Source organism: Equus caballus, chromosome 11, assembly GCF_041296265.1.
Source record: "Equus caballus isolate H_3958 breed thoroughbred chromosome 11, TB-T2T, whole genome shotgun sequence".
In the NCBI taxonomy this organism is placed as follows: Eukaryota; Metazoa; Chordata; class Mammalia; order Perissodactyla; family Equidae; genus Equus; species Equus caballus.
Window position 1 is genome coordinate 15919134 of NC_091694.1, and position 25588 is coordinate 15944721.

The 25588-nt window shown below is 39.1% G+C and overlaps 1 protein-coding gene across 14 annotated transcripts in view; it reads right to left on the reverse strand.

The window, feature by feature from the left end:
• Positions 1-25588, reverse strand: part of TANC2 (tetratricopeptide repeat, ankyrin repeat and coiled-coil containing 2) — a 388516-nt gene that overhangs the window by 29216 nt on the left and 333712 nt on the right. For all 14 annotated transcript variants that reach the window (XM_070227084.1, XM_070227082.1, XM_023652253.2 and 11 more), the window contains 4 exons: positions 24369-24477; positions 13167-13289; positions 12387-12623; positions 965-1150 (listed from right to left, as the gene is read on the reverse strand). In XM_070227084.1, the coding sequence (XP_070083185.1) occupies positions 965-1150; positions 12387-12623; positions 13167-13289; positions 24369-24477 (655 nt within the window). The remainder of the gene's footprint in view (positions 1-964; positions 1151-12386; positions 12624-13166; positions 13290-24368; positions 24478-25588) is intronic.

Genomic DNA, 25588 nt, shown 5'->3' on the forward strand with positions numbered 1-25588 from the left:
AATAGTAGATCACACATCAGATTTAATGACAAAATTATTGGGAAAAGGGCAAATTGGGGTGCAACTCCATTTATCAAATCATGGTTGAGTTGCAATCATAGGTTGGCTATGGATACAAATTTAGCAAAAATCAACAAAAGCATTCAATTAAGAGTATTGTATATTTCATTACTATTTGTAAACTGTGTGCTACATGTTCTTTACAACTAAAAAAAATTATCTTAAAGTAAAATTTATAATACATTTAAGTATGTAGGTACACACACACACACACACACACAAACACACATACATTCCTGCTCTACTCCACTCCCTTCCCAAGAGCTGATTGTTAAACATTTCCTAGTACACTACCAATCCATGTATTTTGCCACTATATTATTACTATCATTAATAAATAAATTAGCAAAAATACCATTTGTATAGTGTTTAACAGTTTACAAAGCACGTTTCATACCAGTCTTGTAAAAAAGAATTTATTAGCCTTACTTTACTGACGAGAAACTAAGGTTCTGAGAGATTGGGTAAATTCCCCAAGGTCCAGAGCTACTGAGTAGCAAAGCTGGGACTCAAATCTGGTCCTTCTAAGATTCCAGATGTTGTGCTCTTCCCATTCTACACGCCTACCCATGTGAACGCAGGTCAACAAATAATAACTCTGAGCCTAGTGTCATTGTCTGTTAAGTAGTGGTGGAAAGTGGGGAGGAACTGGATTAGATAATTTCCAAGATCCTTTCCAAGTCTCATGTTCTATGCCCACAACTCTAGGTACCTTGGCATTTGAGAATTCAAGTGCTTTGGTGAGTCTAATCTCCCTATTCCTGAGAGCAAGGATCAAAAAGCTAGTTCATATTAATTAGGCTGGCAATTTTGCAATAATGCAACCCTTTTCTCCCAGTTTCCTAGGGCCTTCAACACATAGCTTGAAAAAAAGACCCCCAAATCTTATCACCTGCTTTCTTACCTCGGTGTAACCCATGGAGGCTGCAGCAATGAGGGCCTGTTGGATGGCGTGACTCTTCTTAAACACTCCTTGCTGCTGACCAGCCATTGTCCAGTCACACTGAATCAAAAACTTGACAACTTCCAGATGACCTCGGAGCGCAGCATGGACCAAAGCACACTGCCCATTCTTATCTAAGTGATCCACCTAAGCGGAGGGGACAGAGAAATCTGTGTGAACAAAGACTTGTGGCTGTACTCCCAATCTAGTCGCATCAGCCCATTGCACATGTCTGGACTACTAAAATTCATCCTTTCCCATTCCTTGAACCATCTCTGAGAAAATTTAGAAGATATTCTCCTACTCAGGCTAGATCATCATTGAGCTATAACTCTGGTAGATGCCCCTCTTTTCATAAGGTCAGGCTTTTGTTTTCATATCAAAATAAGCAAAAAAACAAAACTCCCAGCTCCAGCTTTGCTTTTCTGAGGTAATTCTCCTTTGTCCTCAAATAGTTCTTTTCGGACAAAGATTTGAAAGACTTGCAGGCTCTGTTGGCACAAAAAACTGTCTTTTGAGATCATGAAAGGGAAGAAAAACATTTTGAGGCTCCAATTCTTTGGTTTTCCAAAGAAGCAAAATATCTCATATCATGAATCACACATTTGACCAGGAAGCTTAGGCAGAGGCCACTTCTTTCTTCCAATGGGAGGGCAGAATCTCAAAGATCTGGCCCAAACGGCTAGAGGTACTCGGAGCTTAATGCTAGACTAAGTTTCAACAGCAGTTTTTACAACTGCAGTCTTGGGTACAAGTTTAGTTCAAAAGAAGAGCCTAATTAAGATCAACCAACCATGAGGTCCCTAGCTACAAGTCTCAATAGATGAGCAGTTTTTTTCTGGCAAGTAGGCAGGTTCCCTTCCAGTGGTAGTTAGAGTACTTGAAATGTGAGTTCTGTATCTTGTTCTCTTCAGCTTTATTTCCACCCAGCCATCCATACAACAAATGTTTACTGAATGTCTGCTATGTGCAAGGTACCACATAGGATAAAAAGGTGAATAAGATAGTAAAATACGGATTCTGTTCTCAAAGATTTTCCAAGAAGGTAGGGGAGATGTGACCAATATGACAAAAATCTGTCCAACAAAAAGGAATATGTAATAAATGTCATAAAGAAAGTAAAAGTGTAATAAAATTTCAGAGAATTCCCAGCTAGAATCAGGAATGGATTCAGAAGGAAAGTTGCTACAGTGTGAATGTTTATGTCCCCCCAAAATTACATGTTGGAATTCTAACCTCCAAGATGATGGTATTATGAGGTGGAGCCTTTGGGAAGTGATAAGGGCTCTGCCCTCATGAATAGGATTAGTGTCCTTATGTAGAGGCTCCAGAGACCTTGCTTGCTCCCTTCCACCATGTGAGGACAAAGGGAGAAGGTGCAGTCTGTGAACCAGGAAGCTATCACCAGACACCGAATCTGCTGGAGTCATGATCTTGGGACTTATCCTCCAGAACTGTGAGAAATAAATGGTGTTTATAAGCCATTCAGTCTATGGTATTTTGTTATAGCAGCCCAAATGGACTAAGAAAAGGTCTATCTCAACTGACTGAGATAGGAAATGATTAATTCTAGTTTTTGTCAGGGTCGGGGGTACATGAAGGGGAAGTTTAAATTACAAAGTTGAGAGAGTCTTTTGAGACCAGAGCATAGATATTTTTGAATGCCAGACTAAGTGGTCTAAATTTTAATCAGTAGGTAATGGAGAGTCATTGAGAATTTTCAAGATCAGAACTGTATTTTCAAAAACTAAGAGGATGAGGTGATGTTAGCAACATGGCAGAGTGAGCTGTTCCTTTTCTCTCTCCCCCTTCTGAACTGCAACTAAATGGACATTCACTAACCAATGGAGGAAGCCCATACAGCACAACAGGACACCTGAGAGACTATGCAGCTATAGATCTGAGGGTGGATTGACTGACCCTCCGGGAAGTGGTGGAGATAGGTGAGCACTCCCTGCCCTCCTCTGGTAGCCCCATGCATCTGCACAGATGCTTTTGAGCCTGGCACAAACCCCCCAAAAGCGGGAACATGCGCCAGGGCAAATGTAGGAAGAGGCAGTGGCAGCCCTTAGTCCACTGGTGATGGCTTTCCCTGTGGGGCGGGGGGTGGGGGAGCCCACCATGCCCCTGCAGACCCAAGGAGTGGCCCTAGCTCCTCCAGGTGAGGAAGCTCCCCACCACCAAGCAGTCCACACAAGCACCTGAATGCTCCCCAGGCTGGTGCAAGCACCTATAATACTCCCACAGCTTCCAGCAGACGGGGTGGGACCAGAAACTCTTCTGCTTCCCTCTAGTGGTAGCAGGTGGAATCTGTGATCTAATACTACCACAAAGGCCCTGACAAAAGATCAGTTCATCAAACACCACGAGCAACTGCAGCAACAAACCAGACTAGAAGGAAAGTGACAATTCTCCAGAAACCAATCCTGAAGGCACAGACATTTACAATCTAAATGACAGAGAATTCAAAATAGCTGTCATAAAGAAACTCAATGATTTACAAAAGAACACAGAAAGGCAGTTCAGTGAGCTCAGGAATAAAATGAATCTCTTCACTGAAGAGACTGAAACTATTAAAAAAATCAAGCAGAAATTCTGGATATGAAAAACACAATTAATGAAATAAAAAATAATTTAGAATTATTAAAAAATAGAGCTAATGTTATGGAGGAAAGAACTAGTAATTTAGAGGATAAAAATAAAGAAATTCTACAGGTGGAGACAGAACTAAGATTTTTAAAAAATGAAGGAGGGGCCGGCCCTGTGGCTGAGTGGTTAAGTTCGTGTGCTCTGCTGCGGCGGCCCAGGGTTTCACCAGTTTGAATCCTGGGCGTGGACATGGCACTGCTCATCAGGCCAGGCTGAGGTGGCATCCCACATGCTACAACTAGAAGGACCCACAACTAAAAATACACAACTACGTACCAGGGGGCTTTGGGAGAAAAGGGAAAAATAAAATCTTTAGAAAAAAAAGAAAAGAAGGAATTCTTCAAGAAATATTTGACTCAATTAGGAAAAACAACGTAAGGATTACAGGTATTCCAGAGGGAGAATAGAGGGAGAAAGAAGCAGAGAGCTTGTTCAAAGAAATAATAGTTGAGAACTTCCCAAACCTGTGGAAGGAAAGAGATTTACAAATATATGAAGCTGGGGCTGGCCCCATGGGCAAGTTGTCAAAGTTCTGCACACTCTGCTTTGGCAGCCCGGGGTTCATGGGTTCATATCCCATATGCAGACCTACTCTACTCATCAGCCATGCTGTGGAGGCATCCCACATACAAAGTACAGGAAGATGGGCACAGATGTTGCTCAGGGCTAATTTTCCTCAAGCAAAAAAAAAAAAAAAAAAAAAAAAAGAGGAGGATTGGCAACAGATATTAGCTAGCTCAGGGCAAATCTTCACACCCACAAAATTAAGTTCTTCCTTTGAAAAACAAACAAACAAACAAAAACACAGACAAATACATGAAGCTAATAGAAAGTGTAATTACATCAAAGCTAGGCGTATAATAGTAAAACTGGCAAAAATCAATGACAAAGAAAAAATATTAAGGGCAGCAAGGCAGAAGAAAATAACCTACAAGGGAAACCTTGTTAGGCTTTCAGTGGATTTCTTGGCAGAAACCCTACAGGCTAGGAGAGAATGGATGATATAGTCAAAATATTGAAAGACAAAAACTTTTAGCCCAGAATACTCTATTCAGTGAAACTTTCCTTCAGATATGATGGAGAAATAAAAGCTTTCCCAGATAAGCAGAAGCTGAGGGAGTTCATTGGCACTAGACCTCGCCTACAAGAAATAATTAAAGATGCCCTCCCACTAGAAACAAAAAGGCAAAGGTCTACAAAACTTTGAGCAAAGAGATAGACAAAATCAGAAAACTGCAGCTATCAGAACACGGAGGCAAATACTCAATTATAACTTAAAAGATAAAGGGAAAGAGAGCATCAAAAGTAAGTATAAACACTTCAACTTAGTTACAAACTCACAACACTAAAAACAGAAAAATTTGCAACAGCAATAACTCAGAAGGGGAAGAAGATAGGGATGGAGATAAGAGGCTATGAGAAAATGGACTATTTCATCTAGAAGATCTTTTATACAAACCTCATGGTAACCACTAAACAAAAAATCAGAGCAGAGCCACAATTCACAAAAAGAGAGAAAACTGAGAAAACCTTCTCAGAAAACTAAGAAAATGAAATGGCAGTCAGAAATACAAAGGAAGAGAAACAACGGAAACATAATAACCATATATAATTAGACATAACAACCAACCAACCAGAAAACAAGAGATAAAATAGCAGTATTAAGCCCTCATATCAATAATCACTCTAAATGTAAATGGATTGAATTCTCTAATAAAAAGACAGAGTAGCTGGATGGATTAAAAAATAAGGCCCAAAAAATATGTTGCCTCCAGCAAACACATCTCAGCTCTAAAGAGAAACATAGGCTCATGGTGAAGGGATGGAAGACAATACTCCAAGGTAATGGAAAACAAAAGAAGGCAGGTGTTGCCTACTTAGACAAAGCAGACTTCAAATTGCAAAAGACAATGAGAGACAAAGATGGGCAGTATATAATGGTAAAAGGGACATACCATAAAGAGGACATAACACTTCTTAATATCTATGCACCCAACAGAGGGGCACCAAAGTACATAAAACAATTATTAACAGACCTAAAGGGAGAAATTAATAGCAAAACAATAATAGTAGGAGACCTCAATAACCCACTTACATCAATGGACAGATCATCAAGACAAAAAGTCAACAAGTATATTTAAATGAAACACTTGATCAGATGGACTTAATAGATATGTAGAGAACATTCCATCTAAAAACAGCAGAATACACATTCTTCTCAAGTGCACATAGATCACTCTCAAAGATAGACCATATCTTGGGAAACAAGGCAACCTGCAATAAATTTAAGAAGACTGAAATCATCTCAACCATCTTTTCTGACCACAATGCTATGAAACTAGAAATCAACTACAAGAAAAAAACTGGGAAAGTCAGAAACATGTGGAGACTAAACAACATGCTACTGAACAACCATTGGATCAATGAAGAAATCAAAGGGGAAATTTAAAAATACCTAGAGACAAATGAAAATGAAAATACAACATACCAACTCTTATGGGATGCAGCAAAAGTGATAATTAGAGGGAAATTCACAGCAGTATAGGTCCACCTCAACAAACAAGAAAAATCTCAACTAAGTAACCTTAAACTGCTTCGAAGAGAACTAGAATAAGAAGAACAAAGCCCAAAGTCAGCAGAAGGAGGGAAATAATGCAGAAATAAATGAAACAGAGACTAAAAATAAACAGTAGAAAGGATTAGTGAAAACAAGAGCTGGTTCTTTTAGAAGACAAACAAAATTGACAAACCCTTAGCCAGACTGACCAAGAAAAAAAGAGAGAAGCCTCAAATAAGTAAAATCAGAAATGAAAGAGAAGAAATTACAACAGACACTGCAGAAATACAAAGGATTATAAAAGCATACTATGAAAAACTATATGCCCACAAATCAGATAACCTAGAAGAAACAGACAAATTCTCAGACTCATACAACCTCCCAAAACTGAATCAAGAAGAAATAGAGAATGTGAATAGACAAATCACAGGTAAAGAGATTGAAAGAGTAATCAAAAACCTCCTGAGAAACAAAAGTCCAGGACAAGATGGTTTCTCTGGAGAATTCTACCAAACAAAGATTTAATACCTATCCTTCTCAAAATATTCCAAAAAATTGAAGAAGAGGGAACACTTCCTAACTCATTCTACAAGGCCAACATTACCCTGATACCAAAGCCAGACAAGGACAACACTAAGAAGGAAAGTTACAGGCCAATATCGCTGATCAACATAGATGCAAAAATCCTCAACAAAATATTGGCAAACCAAATACAACAATACATTAAAAGGATCACACACCATGATCAAGTGGGATTTATACCAGGGATGCAGGGATGGTTCAACATCCGCAAATCAATCAATGTGATACACTACATTAACAACATGAGGAATGAGAATCACACAATCACCTCAAGAGATGCAGAGAAAGCATCTGACAAGAACTAATATCCATTTATGATAAAAACTTTCAATAAAATGGGTATAGAAGGAAAGTACCTCAACATAATAAAAGCCATATATGACAAACCCACAGTCAACATCATATTTAATGGTGAAAAACTGAAAGTCATCCCTCTGAGAACAGGAACAAGACAAGGGTGCCCACTCTCGTCACTCCTATTCAACACAGTACTGGAGGTTTTGGCCAGAGCAATTAGGCAAGAAAAAGAAATAAAAGGAATCCAAATTGCAAAAGAAGAAGTGAAACTCTCGCTGTTTGCAGAAGACATGATTCTGTATATAGAAAACCCCAAAGAATCCATCGGAAAACTATTAGAAATAATCAACAACTACAGCAAAATTGCAGGGTACAAAAATCAATGAAAAACAATCAGTTGCATTTCTACACACTAACAACAAACTAGCAGAAAGAGAAATCAAGAATAAAATCCCATGTATAATCGCAACAAAAAGAATAAAATATTTAGAAATAAACTTAACCAAAGAGGTGAAAGACCTGTACACTGAAAACTATAAGACATTATTGAAAGAAATTGAAGAAGACATAAATAAGTGGAAAGATATTCCATGCTCATGGGCAGGAAGAATAAATATAGTTAAATTGTCCATACTACCGAAAGCAATTTACAGATTCAATGCAATCCCAATTAGAATCCCAATGACATTCTTCATGGAAATAGAACAAAGAATCCTAAAATTTACATGGAACAACAAAAGACTCCAAATAGCCAAAGCAATCCTGAGTGAAAAAAACACAAAAACGCTGGAGGCATCACAATCCCTGACTTCAAAATAAACTACAAAGCCATAGTAATCAAAACAGCATGGTATTGGCACAAAAACAGACACACAGATCAATGGAACAGGATCGGCAACCCAGGAATAAAACCACACATCTATGGACAGTTAATCTTCGATGAAGGAGCCAAGAACATACAATGGAGAAAGGAAAGTCTCTTCAATAAATGGTGTGGGGGGCTGGCCCAGTGGCACAGCAGTTAAGTGCACATATTCCGCTTTAGCGGCCTGGGGTTTGCCAGTTTGGATCCTGGTGTGGACATGGCAATGCTCAGCAAGCCATGCTGTGGCAGACATCCCACATATAAAGTAGAGGAATATAGGCACGGATGTTAGCTCAGGGCCAGTCTTCCTCAGCAAAAAGAGGAGGATTGGCAGCAGATGTTAGCTCACGGCTAATCTTTTTTTTAAAAAAAAAAAATGGTGTGGGGAAACCTGGACAGCCACATGGGAAAAAATAAAAGTAGACCATTATCTTGCATCATACACAAAAATTAACTCAAAATGGATTAAAGACTTGAATGTAAGACCTGAAACCATGAAACTCCTAGAAGAAAACATAGGCAGTACACTATTTGACACTGGTACTTAGCAGCATCTTTTCAAATACCATGTCTCCTTGGGCAAGGGAAATGAAAGAAAAAGTTAACAAATGGGACTACACCAGACTAAAAAGCTTCTTCACAGCATAGGAAACCATGAACAAAATGAAAAGACAACCCACCAACTGGGAGAAAATATTTGCAAATCATTTATCTGACAAAGGGTTGATCTGCAAAATATATAAAGATCTCATACAACTCAACAACAAAAACACAACCCAAACAAAAGATGGGCAGAGGATACGAACAGACATTATTCCAAAGGAGATACACAGAGGGACAACAGATACATGAAACGATGTTCAACATCACTAATTATTGGGGAAATGCAAATCAAAACTACAATGAGATATCACCTTACACTGGTCAGAATGGCTATAATTACCAAGTCCAAAAACAACAAATGTTGGAGAGGATGTGGAGAAAAGGGAAGGCTCATACAGTGCTAATGGAAATGCAAACTGGTGCAGCCACTATGGAAAACAGTATGGAGAGTTCTCAAAAAATTACAACTAGAAATATCATATGATCCAGCTATCCTACTACTGGCTATTTATCCAAAGAACTTGAAATCAATGATCCAAAGAGATTTATGCACCTCTATGTCCTCTGCAACATTATTCACAATAGCCAAGATGTAGAAGCAACCCATGTGCCCTCCTATGGATGAATGAATAAAGAAGATGTTGTATATAAATATATACAATGGAATACTACTCAGCCATAAAAAAGACAAAATCGCCCCATTTGCAACTACATGGATGGACCTTGAGGGTATGATGTTAAGTGAAATAAGCCAGACAGAGAAAGAGAAATATTGCATGATTTTACTCATATGTGGAAGATAACAAAAACATGGATAAAGAGAACAGATTAGTGGTTACCAGAGGGGATGGGGGTTGGGAGGTGGGTGAAAGGGGTAAAGGGGCACACATGTATGGTGACGGACAAAAATTAGACTACTGGTGGTAAGCACAAAGAAGTCTATTCTGAAATTGATAAATAATAAGGTACACCCCAAATTACACAACGTTATAAATAAACAATTATGATCTCAATAAAATTACTGGGGGAAAAAAAAAACTAAGGGGATGAATAAAAGGAATCTTGGCTCCTTGGTGAAGTGGTGGATCCCAGGGCTGGGGGAGTAACAGTAAAAGATGAGTCTGGAACATCTTTCAGTGCCAGACAGTAGAGAAGTGCTCATAAAATAATGAGAGGAAGTTGAAAGGACACAGGAATCAACTTGATGGAGCTCCCAGTGGCCAAATCTGGGACAATGTGAGCAACGAAATAAATAATAATTGCAATGGGTTATAGATCGTAGTATAAAATAAATATCTAGGAATCCATAAATAAATGGTGTTATAAATAAATAATTGAATAAATAAATACATGGAGGAGAAGGGACAGCTCTTCCTTACATTAGGAATATAATTAATAAATGTTGAAAGAATGAGAGAAATAGGTATCACCATTAGGCAAACACCATAACAATAATTATTGCAGCAGGAATCATTGATGAATCCTAAAATTAGTGGACAAAAACATGAGAAACAAGATATCTGCCTAGTTTCAAACATCTCCCTAAAACATAATTCTTAATTACAAAGCCTTTTAAAAAAGGCTTTATTGGGGGCTGGCCCTGTGGCATAGTGATTAAGTCCAGCGTGCTCTGCTTCGGCAGCCCAGGTTCACAGGTTCGCAGCCTGGGCATGGACCTAGCACTGCTTGTCAAGCCATGCTGTGGAGCATTCCACATAAAACAGAGGAAGACTGGCACAGATGTTAGCCCAGCAACCATCTTCCTCAAGTAAAAAAAGAGGAATATTGGCAAAAAATGCTAGCTCAGAGAGAATCTCCCTCAAGCAAAAAAAGAGGAAGACTGGCCACAGATGCTAGCTCAGAGCAAATCTTCTTCACCAAAAACAAAATAAATAAATAAAAAAGCTTTATCACTGTTAATTCTCACACTGACCCTAATAATCCTTTTTACAGATGGAAAAAAGTGAGACAGAGAGGTTAATTGATTTGTGCAAGCCCTTATAAAGAGTAAGTGTGAGTGTGGGCTTTGAAAAAGTTTAGTTTGATTCCAAAGTTTATGATTTTAATGACTTGCCTCCTCTTTCTCTCATGGGAACCAGACTACAAGTGGTTAGGGAGGAGTAAGGAAGCAAGGTAAGGAAGCAGAGATGACTCTTAGGACAGATCTGGTGGACTCTGAAGGGAAGAGAGGGGATGGATGACAGCTTCTGGTTAGCAGGCAGAGAGGGAAGTTTCTCTTTCAGGTCAGAAGAGATTCACAGGTTTGTAGAAATTGAGAAAAAAGGCAGTGTGAATTTAGGAAAAGAATGAAATGAAAAGCGAGAGAATGAGCAACATAACTGAGATAAAAATATAAGTGGAGGCAATTACTGTGGAAAGGAAGGTAAACACTTCCTTCTTTGAGGCAGAAGTAAAGACGAGTGTAGGAAAAGATTAAGAGAATTCTGACATAAAGGTACATTGAGATGAACTCAATCTCAGTAAAGTAGGAGAGCAAAACAGGATTGATAGGTTCTTGAGAAGAGTACAAATGATTTACATAGCTGCTCTGGGGAAAATGACAAATGAATAAAATGATAACTGAGCAGCAGAAAAGACCGGTGGAAATTAGAATATGAATTTACAGCAACAGTAATAAGGTCCAGTTGTCATTCTGTTTCTAGAGGTGTTCATTCAAACGACTGGGACATTATAGGTGGACCATGATTGTGTCAAAGTAAACATTTAAGGCTTTGGGATTTCACTGAGAGTTTCAGCTCCAGTTTCCAAAAAAAATCTCAGGAGTCCTACTTTCCTCACTGGTAAAAACATCAAACACCTCAGAGCGAGGTCATACATTTTACTGATATTTTACTGCAAAACCACCAAAATCCTCAGTTTGTTTTCAGGACTGAAACAAAATACCAGGAAACTACAATTTTTCCCAGAGGTCTATATTTTTGAGACCAGCATTTTTTTTTTTTTTTGAGGAAGATTAACCTTGAGCTAACTACTGCCAGTCCTCCTCTTTTTGCTGAGGAAGCCTGGCCCTGAGCTAACATCCATGTCCATCTTCCTCTACTTTATACGTGGGATGCCTACCACAGCATGGCGTGCCAAGTGGTGCCACGTCCACACTTGGGATCTGAACCAGCGAACCCCAGGCTGCCGAGAAGTGGAATGTGTGAACTTAACCACTGTGCCACGGGGCCGGCCCGAAACCAGCATTTTTCTTTTCACCAATATTTTGAAATTGAGTTCTTTTATATCAGTGGCTCTTGAGATACTATAAAGCAAACACAGTTTTTAGAAATGTTTTCAGAGATTTAAAATATACTAACAGAAACACTTCTGATTGCCTCTGGTCAGTCTGAGTATAAATAAGGAGAATCATCTTCTCCCCAACCTCTGTGGTGGAGTCTTCAAGGATAGGATGAGGGAGTCTGGGCTCTGTTCTTGTCTCCATGGCTAACCTTTCTTCTCTACACATGAAAGGCTTAGTGTCTGCAGACACCATTCAGTTCAGACTTCCCACTACAGTCTCCCTATTCCTCCACTTCTCCTTCCTCACTCTGAGCTCAGAAGAGGATTTCTTGGTTGTTAGGTAGGGACTTCTCGTGGCTTCTGATAAATGAAGCTTCCTAAGTGCCTGTCAAAGGTTTAGGACTGTGTCCAGATGCAGCGTGGAACTGGCAATGGCAAGTGGGCAAACACTGGGATGTATGCAGAGCTAGCACTCCCTTTGATCTGTTCCATAATACCTAGACTCGTGGGGTGACACAGCAGATAAGGAAGACTACAGCAGAAGAAAGAAAAAGGGAAGAAAAAACCGGCAGTCAGGCAGCCACTACCTTGGCTCGTTTCTTGCACAACAGCACAACGATGCTCAGGTAGCCTGCCGCTGCGGCATAGCCCAGAGGAGTCAGACCGCTTTCAGAAGATGCGTCCACATTGGCCCCAAACTCCAACAGCAGGGCCACCATTTCTGTGTAACCAAGATGAGACTGTACACATAGAATTGGAGCATTATTTAAAACCTCTGTCCGGTAATTAATGTTGGCACCTCCCAAAATCAGCAGTCGGCTGACCTAGAAATAAGTAAATAAATAGAAGTAATATTCAGACAAATATCAGTCACATCCTATTAATCAGCCTTTATTAAGTACCTTTATTAAGGACCCCACAATAGTATCTAGGAACATTTAGTAACTGCTTTATTTTATAATCTTTATTTGTTCCTTTTTCAGTACTTTGCCTTTGGAAAGGAATGTACAATGTCTCCCTTATATAAACTGCTCAGAAACTGTAACAAAAGCCAGCCCTACTGTAATGCTGAACGCTGGCCTGATAGTCAGAAAAGCTCGGACCAAAACAAGGCTATCTGAGGTCCATGTACTCAGGACGCAACAGGACTGACCCTATAAACGAGAGTCAGCTTACAGAAGGTCAGTAGGTTTGGTCTTCAATTCACAGAATAAATTGTAACAAAATACATTAAATTATCAATAAAAGGCTAACTAATAGGAGACAGTCTAAGGTAAGAAAAAATCAATTAAATAGCCACTTAAATGTCCTTCTAATTTTATTTTTCAGTTAATTCTTTAATCTGTCTGTAATTTATATGCATTTACCTTTATATTTGGAGTGTAGAGATTTCGTAAAGATGCCAACGCCATGGAAAGACCTTCTGTGCTATAGGAGATCCAGAGACCTTGGAGGATTGAGGATGATACACCAACTTTTTTACTCAAACCCTGAAAAAGAAATATAAACATGTCAATTATTAGCCCAGCTAAAAAGTACCATCAGTAGTAAGTTAGTGACCTCCAGGTTTATGGTACTAACAAATGAGAGTGGTGTCTTGCCCTAACAACATCCATGCCCAGCAAAACCAATCCAAAAATAGGGACAAAGATTAGTCCTGTAGGAACAAGTTAACTTAAATTGTCTCTATCTCAGTAGTTTCTGGCAACAAATCTACTTAATATCTCTCTTTTATGCTTTATCTGGATGTAATTTTCCTCCCACATCGTTTCAATTAGCCTTCTTGAATCAATCTCTTGAATTCAAGTTACTAAAATATACACTGTGATAGAGATAAAGCAATGTGATCATTGATCTCCATCTCATTTTCTTCCTGGGCATTTGGGAAAATTGTATTTCCTACCCTCCTTTACAGTTAAGTGGGCCATGTGACTAAATTTTGGGCAGAAGTCATACGTCATGTCCAGGCTTGGCCCCAAACCCCCTGTGCATTTCTCCACACTTCCTATTGTTTCTCTTGATGGCAGGCCAGATGCAGAGGATCCAGTGGAGGATTCTGAGGCCCTAGGCGATTTCAGAACTACTACATGGAGCAAGCCTGCCCAATGATCTGTATTGGATTGCAAAGTAAGTGAGAAATAAACCTTTATTAAGTCATTGAGATTTTGCAGGTTTGTTATAGCAGCTGGCATTTCTCACCCTGACTAACATCCCTAAAATGATCTCAAGTCTGTTCATCCTCAGGAAAACACCACCATAGGTTTGATCACGATCAGCAACAAATTTTCTCCAGTATGACTGGAAGAGGTCCCACTGCATCTACTAACGTTTGCCCCTTTCACTTGGGCTTCTCTAAAAGGAAGTTAGAATAATTTGTTTTTTAAATTTCCTGCTGTTAGGGCAAGACTCTCTGGCAATCCTCATACTATTCTGCCTATATTTGGGTCAAGTGAGTTAAAGCAGGAAATCCTGAGGGCAGGAAGATTTAACAATGAAATCTGGGACATAATAAGCGGATCTGGGGAGGTATTCTTTTTAAAAACTTAAGTTACTTCTGTTTGTCTTGTTCCCTGAAATGAAGGTCATTCTTGCCTAGAATACATCCTTTCGTCCAAACCAGCAACATGGCCAACCTTGTTTTATTACACTCCTGCCCACAGTCTTCTTCCCCCATGACTGGATTATTTTGAAGCAAATCCCAGACATTTTATCAGATAACATGTAACTATTTCAGTAAGCATCTCTAAAAGATAATGACTGGTTTAAAAACACAGTCCAACATCATTATCATACATATAATTAACAAGGATTCTATAATATCAAATACCTAGACAGTGTTCGAATTTCCTTGATTTTATCAAAAAAAGAAATAATTTTTTTGGTTTGAATTGGGATCCACATAAGGTTCATATACTATAATTGGTTTAAAAACACTTTATGAATGTAAAGGAAAAGTAGATATTCTTCTATTAATTTTTTAGACAAAATATTGTGGACATATTCCATACTTGTACACATATTTTTGTCTCATTCTATTTCAAGAGAGATGTAGTAGTCCATTATGTGGATGCCTCCAAATCAGAATTTAATTAAGTCAGGTCCCCAGAGTTGGCTATTTAGGTAGTTCTGTTGTTTTTTCTCATTATTATAACTACGTTTCCATAGTTATCCTTGTACATATACCTTTTTACACTTGTGCAAGTATACCCATAGGATATATCTCTAGAAGTGGATGCTTTTGTATTTTGTGCCATTTTGACATGGCTTTGTCAGTGTGGCTGCCTGTGTCTAAACATTCCCAACATGCAATCCTTGACAACATGCAAACTTGACAAAATGAGGAAGCATGATGCTAATTATGTCTACTCTTCCTCTCGTTCCTTCCTATCCCACTTATAAATGATGGACACGAGGTGAGCCAAAAAGACTGGGCCAAGTCCTGATGCAGCAGATCTCTGGGTTACCAGAACACAATCCCATGCTGGGAGGTTGAAACAAAATCTGGTTTTAGTCCCTTACAGTCCAAGGAGATTATTCCTACTTTTATCCTGCTCTATGATTGAAAATGGCTACTACACTTCTACATTATCCTTATTTTCTCTGGCCTTAAGGAGGCTGAGCTCTGCTGTGACTGTCTGTTAGAGTATCCATCTAGGCATCAAGAGCTGGGTGCACCGATAAGAATCAGAATAACATACCACATTTTCTGATTGCTCATTGTTACTTCAGAACTTCTTTTCCTTTGTGCTAATAACAGGGACATGGATCATAAACTCTCTCATTTGGCTAATCAACTCATATGCAAACAAATACAAAAACTGAAGTAAATTCATTGTTAAACAGTTATGATTGTTTATTCTGACACATGAGATTGAATATTTCCAGTTCTTTTTGGAAGAATTCCAGGTGCTACTCCCTCAGGGTTGGAGTCTAGACAAGTTAGGTTCTAGAGCTCACCTCCACCGTAGATCCTGGAAAACCAGGAAACTTATCTCCAACTCCCCATTTGGGCCTCAGTCTCCTAATTTAGATTATGTGTGGGCCTCATCAAGACCATTTGAGCAATGAAAAACTATATTAACCACTTAGACAGAAAAAACACTAGAAAGAAACTAATATCCATAGTCCAATAGAGAACTTTCAGCAATGGAAGACATGCTTTATATATTATGATTGAAGGAAAAAAAGGAAGGAAATCTAACATTTATTCAGTATCCTCTGTGTGTCAGATTCTGTACTGGGGCCTTTTCATATGTTCACTCCTTTAATTTAATCTAATCTCCATGACAGTACTATGCAGTAGAATTTATCACTATTTTTATATAGCAGGAACCAACTAGAGAGGGTTAAGTAATTTTTCCTAAGTCACACAGCTATTAAAAAGTAGAGCTGGAGGGAGCTGGCCTGGTGGAGTAGTGGTTAAGTTTGCATGCTCCACTTCTGCAGCCCAGGGTTCACAAGTTCAGATGCTGAGTGCAGACTTACATACTGCTCATCAAGCCATGCTGTGGTGGCGTTCCACATACAAAATGGAGGAAGATTGGCACAGATGTTAGCTCAGGGACAATCTTCCTCAAGCAAAAAGAGGAAGATTGGCAACAGATGTTAGCTCAGGGGCACTCTTCCCCACCAAAAAGTAAATAAATAAACTCATTTAAAGAAAAAAAATAGAGCTGGAATTAGAAGCCAAGTCTTTTTTTACTCTAAAGTTCATGTTCTTTTCATTATACCAAGTTAAAAAAAGCAGATGTACCTGAGTTGGGACGTCAATTCTGAATTCTTAGCTGGAAAAGTAGCAACTAGAATAGGCAAAGCAGCTGATTCCTGGCTTCTCCCTTTACTTTTTTTTTTTTTTATAAGATTTTTTATTTTTTCCTTTTTCTCCCCAAAGCCCCCCGGTACATAGTTGTGTATTCTTCATTGTGGGTTCTTCTAGCTGTGGCATGTGGGACGCTGCCTCAGCGTGGTCTGATGAGCAGTGCCATGTCCGCGCCCAGGATTCGAACTAACGAAACACTGGGCCGCCTGCAGCGGAGCACGCGAACTTAACCACTGGGCCACGGGGCCAGCCCCTCTCCCTTTACTTTTTAATCCAAACCATTCTCCATCCTTGGGCCTCTTCTCTGAAATTGTCCCCCCTTTTTTTTGGTGAGGAAGATTGTCCCTGGGCTAACATCTGTGCCAATCTTCCTCTATTTCGTATGTGGGATGCCACCACTGCACGGCTTGATAAGTGGTGCATAGCTCTGCACCTGGGATCTGAACCTGTGAACCCTGGGCCACCGAAGCAGAGCATATGAACTTAACCACTATGCCACTGGACTGGCCCCCAAAACTGTCCTTTTTTATCCCAGACAATCTGATCTACTCCTATGGCTTTACTCTTATGATTTCAACTAAGCATTATTTGCTTCTTTTTCAACTACGAAATTTAAAGTACAACTATTACTATGACCTGCAATAGTCAACTTTCTCTTAAGCATTGACTTAAGTGGGATTTCTTGGATATGTTCACTTAATCCCAAGAATTATTATGAATATTATATCTTACAGAAGAATAATGCAGGATCAGTCTTTATTAAAGTCACATGGCAATTCTCCTTTTGCTCAAAGTCTCTGGCATCACAGGGAATTCAAAAATGATGTATTTAGCTTCTCTGAAAGATGTAGCAACTCATTCCTCTGCTCAGGCCCTACAAGTTTAGATTTAGTTTTCTTGAATGTAAATTGCCTCTTTTTCCTGGGTGATACCCAGGACAGTTTCAGTCATTCAGGGGTACCAAAGTAATCTTAGATGAGAAAGCCTAAGATGCTTATAGAGAAAGGCTGGATGTTCCCAGAATGTCGAGCCATAATTTTTGCTCAAGGAGACTTGGGAGGACTTCCATTTCTGGTAATAGTGGATCTAGTTTGGACAAACATTCCTGCTAAGGACAACTAGGAAAAGCTGAACAAAATTTAAAAAACATCCTCCCCGAAGACATGGGAGGACTAACAAGTTGGAAAAGAATTACTGGGCCAGGATCTGGGATAGGATGGGGCCCAGGAGAGCAGTTTATAGAGCTGCTTTCCCCCAGGGTGTGTTCGCCAATTCTGAAGAGTTAGCTAGGAGCACTTTTTTTTTTTGGGAAGATTAACCCTGAGCTAACATCTGCAGCCAATCCTCCTCTTTTTGCTGAGGAAGACTGGCCCTGAGCTAACATCTGTGCCCATCTTCCTCTACTTTATATGGGGGATGCCTGCCACAGCATGCCTTGACAAGCAGTGCATAGGTCTGCACCTGGGATCTGAACTGGATGAATGCTGGGCCGCTGAAGTGGAACGTGCAAACTTAACTGCTGCACCCCTGGGCTGGCCCCAGTGAGGAATACTTTCGATAGATTCGGTATTTTTGGGCAGTGAAACTATTCTGTATGATACTGTACTGGTGGATATAGGACACTATGCATTTGGCAAAATTCACAGAACTGTCCAACACAATGAACCCTAATGTAAACTATGGACTTCAGTTAATAACAATGTATCAATATAGGTTCATCAATTACAGCAAATTTACCACACCAGCGCAAGACGTTGATAATAGGGGAAACTGTGGTGGGAGGAGTGAGTACATGGAAACTCTCTGTATTTTCTATAAACCTAAAATTTCTCTAAGAAATAAAGTCTATTAGTTAAAAAAAAAAAAGCTTGGGTTCTACTCCAGAACAATGAATGATAATCTCTGGGAGTAAGGCTCAGAAATATGTGTGTGTGTTTTCTAAAGCTCCTCAGGAGAATCCAATATATAGCCAAAGTTGAAAACCACTGATCCAGAGCTATAGATAAATCTCAAATATGCAAAGTTGAGTGAAAACAGTTATATAATTATATGAAGAGTATGATACTATTTGCGTCGTTTAAAAAACATAAAATAATTCTGTATATTGTTTATGAATACAGACCTATGTTGGAAAAGTAAAAAATCTGGATGAGAAGAACACATGCTTACTTTAGGGTAGAAATTATCTCAAGAAGGGAGAGAAACTGGGCAAGAGAGGGATGCAAAGGGCGTTTCTACTGTATGTGTTACATTTTCATTTCTTAAAAAACAGAAAAAGATTCGAAGCAAACTTCAAAAACTCTTTAACATCTGTTAAATCTGGTAGACAATATTTAATTCTTTAGTTATCTGTGTTTTCCTACTTGGTTGAAATATTTCATAATAAAATTGTAAAAAAAGGAATAGGGACAGCTCTTCCTCTGAGGTAAGAAAAAGAGATGTAAGAACTGATGATAATAGAGAGTGATTTATAGGTGAGAGGAGAAGAGTAGTTAAGGGAAGTCACAGTCAATGGCTTTGATTTTTTCAGTGACTCACAAGTCAGGCTGTTTGATGAGTGAGTTGAGTTGGTTAAGAGTTAGAGGAAAAAGAAATGAGAAAAGGAGCTGAGTAAGAATAGACTTTGGTAAATGAACTTCAATTAAATAGTCCAGTAAATGGACCACGAAGCAGCACTGAGAGTCCAAGTGAGGTTGAAGTAAATACACAGGAAATAAAAGCCTGAAATATAGAGCTAGACTCTAGGATTTGGAGTATTAACTTTACTTGTACCATGGACTTGCTCTACTGATTTCTTCTGCTTGGTGGGCTTGAACCTTTGTTCCTATGAAGTATGAGAGGAAAGAGTTTCAGTTTAGATAAACTCAGCTCAACAAAGGTGACAGGTAGGATCCCACTGCCAGGCAGGATGGAGCCAAAAATAATCCATAGTGAAATTCTGAGCCGATGGTGAGAACTTTAGGTTCAGATAACTAGAAAAAGTGTCTCTTCAGTATCTGGAACTATTGCTTAGGCAAGAAGGGATCTCTTCTTGTCAGAGATAAATGGTGATGAAGTCCTTCCTTAAATATTTGTTAGAACTTAAATTTATAACACTGCTTACCAGCCTGTAGAAAGCTTGCTCAGTATTTTTGAATATTTCAAGAAAAAAGGAAAAGCAGGAAGAGCAATCTCATCTAAAGGATCTTAGCTATGGCTCAGGATCTTAAGATCATGGCAAAAACTAACCCTAGGACTTACCCAATAAGTTTCTTTTCTTTTCTTTTTTTTTGAGGAAGATTAGCCCTGAGCTAACATCTGCTGCTAATCCTCCTCTTTTTGCTGAGGAAGACTGGCCCTGAGCTAACATCCATGCCCATCTTCCTCTACTTTATATGTGGGACGCCTACCACAGCATGGCTTACCAAGCGGTGCCATGTCTGTACCCGGGATCTGAACAGGTGAACCCTGGGTCACCAAAGTGGAACGTGGGCACTTAACCACTGTGCCACTGGGCCAGCCCCAACCAATAAATTTCTTTAAGGTAAATTATTTACAGATATATCATCAGCAATCCACTGGTAGATATCCAAGAGTCTCAAATGAATTACTACTGTTCTTATCTGATCATCCACGTGGCCAAGTTTGGTTATAATAAAAGGATACTGGTAAATAAAGGCAATGGTGCTTTTCACTGTGGAGAAGGAGCTGGTAAACAATGGTCCAAGGCCAAATTCAGCCTTCTATCAGTTTTTTTGTTCATTTGTTTTTGGTGAGGAAGATTGACCCTGAGCTAACATCCATGCCAATCTTCCTCTACTTTGTACGTGGGACGCCACCACAGCATCGCTTGATGAGCAGTGTACAGGTCCATGCTCAGGATCTAAACCTGCGAATCCTGGGTCACTGAAGTGGAGCGTGTGAACTTAACCACCACTCCACCGGGCCGGCTCTTCCACCAGTTTTTTTTTTTTTTTTAAAGGAAGATTAGCCCTGAGCTAACTACTGCCAATCCTCCATTTTTTGCTGAGGAAGACTGCCCCTGAGCTAACATCCATGCCCATCTTGCTCTACTTTATACGTGGGACACCTACCACAGCATAGCTTTTGCCAAGTGGTGCCATGTCCGCACCCAGGATCCAAACCGGCAAACCCCAGGCTGCCGAGAAGCAGAACATGTGAACTTAACTGCTGTGCCACTGGGCTGGCCCCTCCACCAGTTTTTATAAATCCTGTTTTACTGGAATACGGTCATACCCATTCACTTCTGTATTGTCTCTGGCTGCTTCTGAGCTACAATGGATAGGTGGTTTCAAAAGAGACTATATGGACTGCAAAGCCATATTTACCAATCACTGCTGTAGAGGATGTTAGGTAACCTCTGAAGTGAAAGAGTGATACTACTATCTGGAATTTATGCTTGTTATTAAGTCTTACTTATCAGGAAAGAGATTATTACTAATAATTTTGGTCACAAAACCGTCTATTAGATGTATGACTAGTACTTTACATTTTGTAAATGTACCTTTTTCTATATATCATATCTATGATCCTTATAACAATCCTGAGAGTTAAATATTGTTACAATTTAAAGAGGAGAAAATTGAAACTACTTAAATGGCAGAGTCTGTACTTGAAATCATGCCTTTTGATTGACCAAAAGGATCTTGCTTCTTTCTTCTACCTCCAGATGCCTACTTACAGCACTTTTTTCCCCTGGCCAATAGTTCTGTTCTGGTAAGAAATGTTACAGGATTGACCAATCAAAGAAACATTTAAGATGGCAGCATTTAAGGAGCTGATCACAAGAGCACTCTGAAATCCTTCCAGTAACTAGACTCAATCCAATGAAATACCCTGCATTATAAACTGGATTGAAATATGTTTGGTCACAATTCACAAATATCCTGTTTCTTTCCGTAGATTAAAAAGAAATCTAAATGGCAATTAGAGGATTACAAAAGAATTATAGGTGCTCAATATCATTGGTCATTAGGGAAATGCAAATTAAAACCACAATGAGATATGACTTCACACCCACTAAAATCAGAAAGACAGACAATGCCTAACAAGTATTGGCAAGGGTTTGAAAAAACTGGAACCCTCATACATTGCTGGTGGGACTGTAAAATGGTGCAGCCACTTTGAAAAAGAGATTGGCAATTCCTCAAAATGTTAAGCAGAGTTACTACAGATCCTAGTAATTCCACTCTAAGGTATATAACCAAGAGAACTGAAGACATGTCCACATAAAACCTGAACACTAACACTATGAATGGACTACATGCTACTGAGCTGTTCACTTTAAAATGTCTAATTTTATTCTTAAAAATTAAAAAAGGGAAAAATCTGTGTGCTAATGTTCATAGCAGTGTTATTAACAAGAGCCAGAAAGTGGAAATAACCCAAATGTCCAACTGGCGACTGGATAAACAAAATGTGATATATCTACAAAATAGAATATTATTTGGCAATAAAAAGGAATCAAGTACTGATACATGCTACAACATGGATGAACCCTGAAAACATTATGCTAAGTGAAAGAAACCAGACACTGAAGACCACACATGGTATGATTTCATTTACATGAAATGTCCAGAAAAGTCAAATCTATAGAGACGGAAAATAGATTAGTGGTTGCCAGGGATTGGGGGAAGAATGGGGAGTGATTTCAAATGGGCACCAGGTTTATTTTTAGGGTGATGAAAATGTACTATCAGTGGTGATAATTCCACAACTCTGTAAATATACTAAAAGTCATTGACTCATACACTTAAAAGGGGTGAATTTTATGGTATATAAATTTGTACCTTAATATAGCTGTTAAAAACAAAAAGAACGAAAAGGGTTCCACAGCCAGCTAAATATCCAGAATTATAGACCCTCGATCTCATATTTTAAAGGTGAGTAATGACATTATACGCAATTTTTTCATGAACATAGATAAAATAAGGGAAAAATAAGTGAAAAGAAATATAAATTTGACTATATGTAACTGCTGACTGGAAGTTGTAAGTTGTACTGGTTATTACCATAGAGTCTGTTTTTGCCTTTTCACAACCCTCAGCTGATGGGGACTGAGAATTCCAGCAGTCTGGGAGAAGCTAAAGCCTACCAACAGGGAGCACTTCACAGTTAAAGGATCCCGAAAAGTGCACCATCAGGAAAACCATAGTCCAAGTCTACATTCTTCAGTTCTCAGTCGTGTCATCACCATATGCTATACACCCAAGTATTTATGGCCTGAATCACACAGGGAGCCAGTCTTATCTCAGGCAACCATGTTGTCTGCAGCAACCTAAGACAAAAGTGCGTCAATGACAGGAATGTATGGCTTAAATGTAGGTTTCCATGTATTGGATAAAGTCATACTGAGTCAAATGAAACTTGAAACTTCATATCATTTATCTGTTAAAGTGGTGTTTAGTTTATGGTGCAGAAAAGACAGGCATCAACTTCTTTGCGTCTGATCCTAGGCAGACAGCAATGCTAAAAGCCTAAGTGTTTGAAGCAGTGATGCTTAATACTTAAGTTACATTCCTATCTAACTGAAGGATAATGATCTTAGAGTTTGTAGAAGTAGCAGATACTTTTCGGTCCACTTGAAATTGGAATGAGACACTTTGCTGTTATTTTAGTCCCACTCTGCTCCCATTAAGGTCACTGGGTAAGGTCATTTTTGGTACAGTGATTTGTTAGATAAGACAATTATGATTCAGATAAAGGACTGTGGGTTTTACTTCTGTCTGATGACAGGCTTCTCTGGCTGTGTGCTTATATACTGGGAAGAATTTGCTAGTTTCTTGGAGGTGCCCTTAATGCCATCTTTCTCTCTGAAGAAAACGGTTTTATCTCTAATAGCATCCCTTGGGGGAAGAATACCTGTATTTCTCAATCCTGAGGCAGGATTTCAAAGCACTCTGAAGAGATCGTAGGGATTGTAGGTAGCAGACGCAATAGCAAACTGTGGGCTAGAAAAACCAGAAGAACAAATTTCTTCCTTGATGTTTATGCTTTACCCCAAAACTGTTATCTAGACTATAAATTCCTTGAGATTAGGGACTGTATCTTTTTTGTTTTTGTATCCCTAGTACAATGCCTCAGTAAGCAGTGAATAAACAATATGAATGCATACATGCACAAACAGATGGATTATGTGCCCTCCTCTGGCTCCTTCATTCTCGCCATGGGAATGTTGAGAGAGGGAAGATGATGCTGTAGAGTTCTTAAAAGTTTTGAAACTAGTGGGAGAAAAACTGGGATCATAATTTGAACAGAGAATGAGGAAAGTGGCTCAAAGGAAGGTTACAGTTGGTTCCAGATAAATAGCTTGAAAATCATATCACCAGGAATATTAAAATCTTTGTAAAGCAATAATAAGAACATTGAAAGAGTAACTGCTGTCAGTGATTTTTTTTGACATTGTGAAAACCTGCAACTGACTACTACAACATGCCTACTACATCAGGAGATGGTAGGTCACATACGGAGTACACATATATATATGTATATGCTTCTTACCTAAATGATTATACACGTACATTTCCTGGAAAGCCTAGCAATTTGCTAAACTGGGAGGTGACAAATGTGGTTCTCTTTCCAAAGCCCTAAGGAGGAACAGGCTATAAATTTTAGGAGATAGACCAACTCTGCAACAAAATAATTTTAGAAAGCAGAGACTACACTGAGGTAACAGTAGCTTCATACACACAGTATTAAGGAAAGACTGATGGAGGTGAAAAGAAAAAAAGCTTTCAACTTCTCTAATTACCTTAAAAATGTGTGCTTTGAGGATGTGATGTCCCAGTTCAATAGTCTGCTGTCGGTTTAGTTTTCCCTCTTGGCGGGAAAACCAGAAGGCAAGTAATGTGTGTCCACTCCTGCAAAGAAAAAGAGACTGATTTTAGAAATTTTAATGCCCCAATTCTGCTTTGGGTGGGGGACTGTTCAGGTTTAGCCATACCTCCAGCAAAACTCTCTCATTCAACCAGTTTCTTAGGGAAGGGCATCTGCCACTGAGTAAATAACGGGTATTGCAATGTTTCTAGCTTTTACCAGTCCTTTACCCAAATCACATGTGTGAATATCACAAAATGTCATTTCTAGTTGGCTTACAACCACCCACACACAGATGGCATGAAAAGATTTTCACTTTTATTTTCTGTCTTTGTTAACTCCTCTTATTTCACCCATGCTTTAAATGTCACTGTTCCTCAGGATCTCATTTTTGGTCCTAGTCTGTCCTCTCTCTCCATCAGCTCATCCATCCTCAGAGCCTTCACCACCACCTATATCCTGTATCTTTTCTCTATCTAGACTTCTCAGCCTTAGACCAATAAACATCCAACTATGTATTGGATTTCTCCACCTGGCGGTTCCATAGTACCTCAAACTCAACATGTCCCAAACCAGATTAACTATCTCTTCCCCAAGTGAAGTCTTCTCTGATCAGCCTCTACCTTTCCCTGCAGTCGAGAAAGGGGAGTACTTTCTCTTTTGTACTACCATTATAGATTGTATATACCTCTAGTACAGTATCTACCATACTATTACATGCTCTCTCCTCTACTAGACTGTAGGTTTTCTGATGGCATCCATTACCCCCATCTCCTTGCTAACAGATCCCTGATCTCTTATGAAAGAAAACGCTTTTTTCTGTCTCTGGATGTTGTTTTATCCGTCCATGATGCCCAGAGCTGCCGCAGCCCTGCTGTAACCATGTGGTCAGCTGGTCTGAAGACAGAGCCAACAGGAGGGCTAAGCTAAGAGAAGTGCAGAAAATTAGAGCCTGAACTCTGACTCTACAGCATCAGAGGCTGCCCTCATTTTAGACTTACTGTTACATGAAGTAATAAGTTTCTTTATTATTTAACCCATTTGAGTTGGAGTTTTTTCTTCCAGCTAAAAGCATCCTAATGATATACTCCTTTAAGTGTGAATGTATGTATGTATATGTGTGTATGTATGTAAGATATGTGTGTATAATACGGT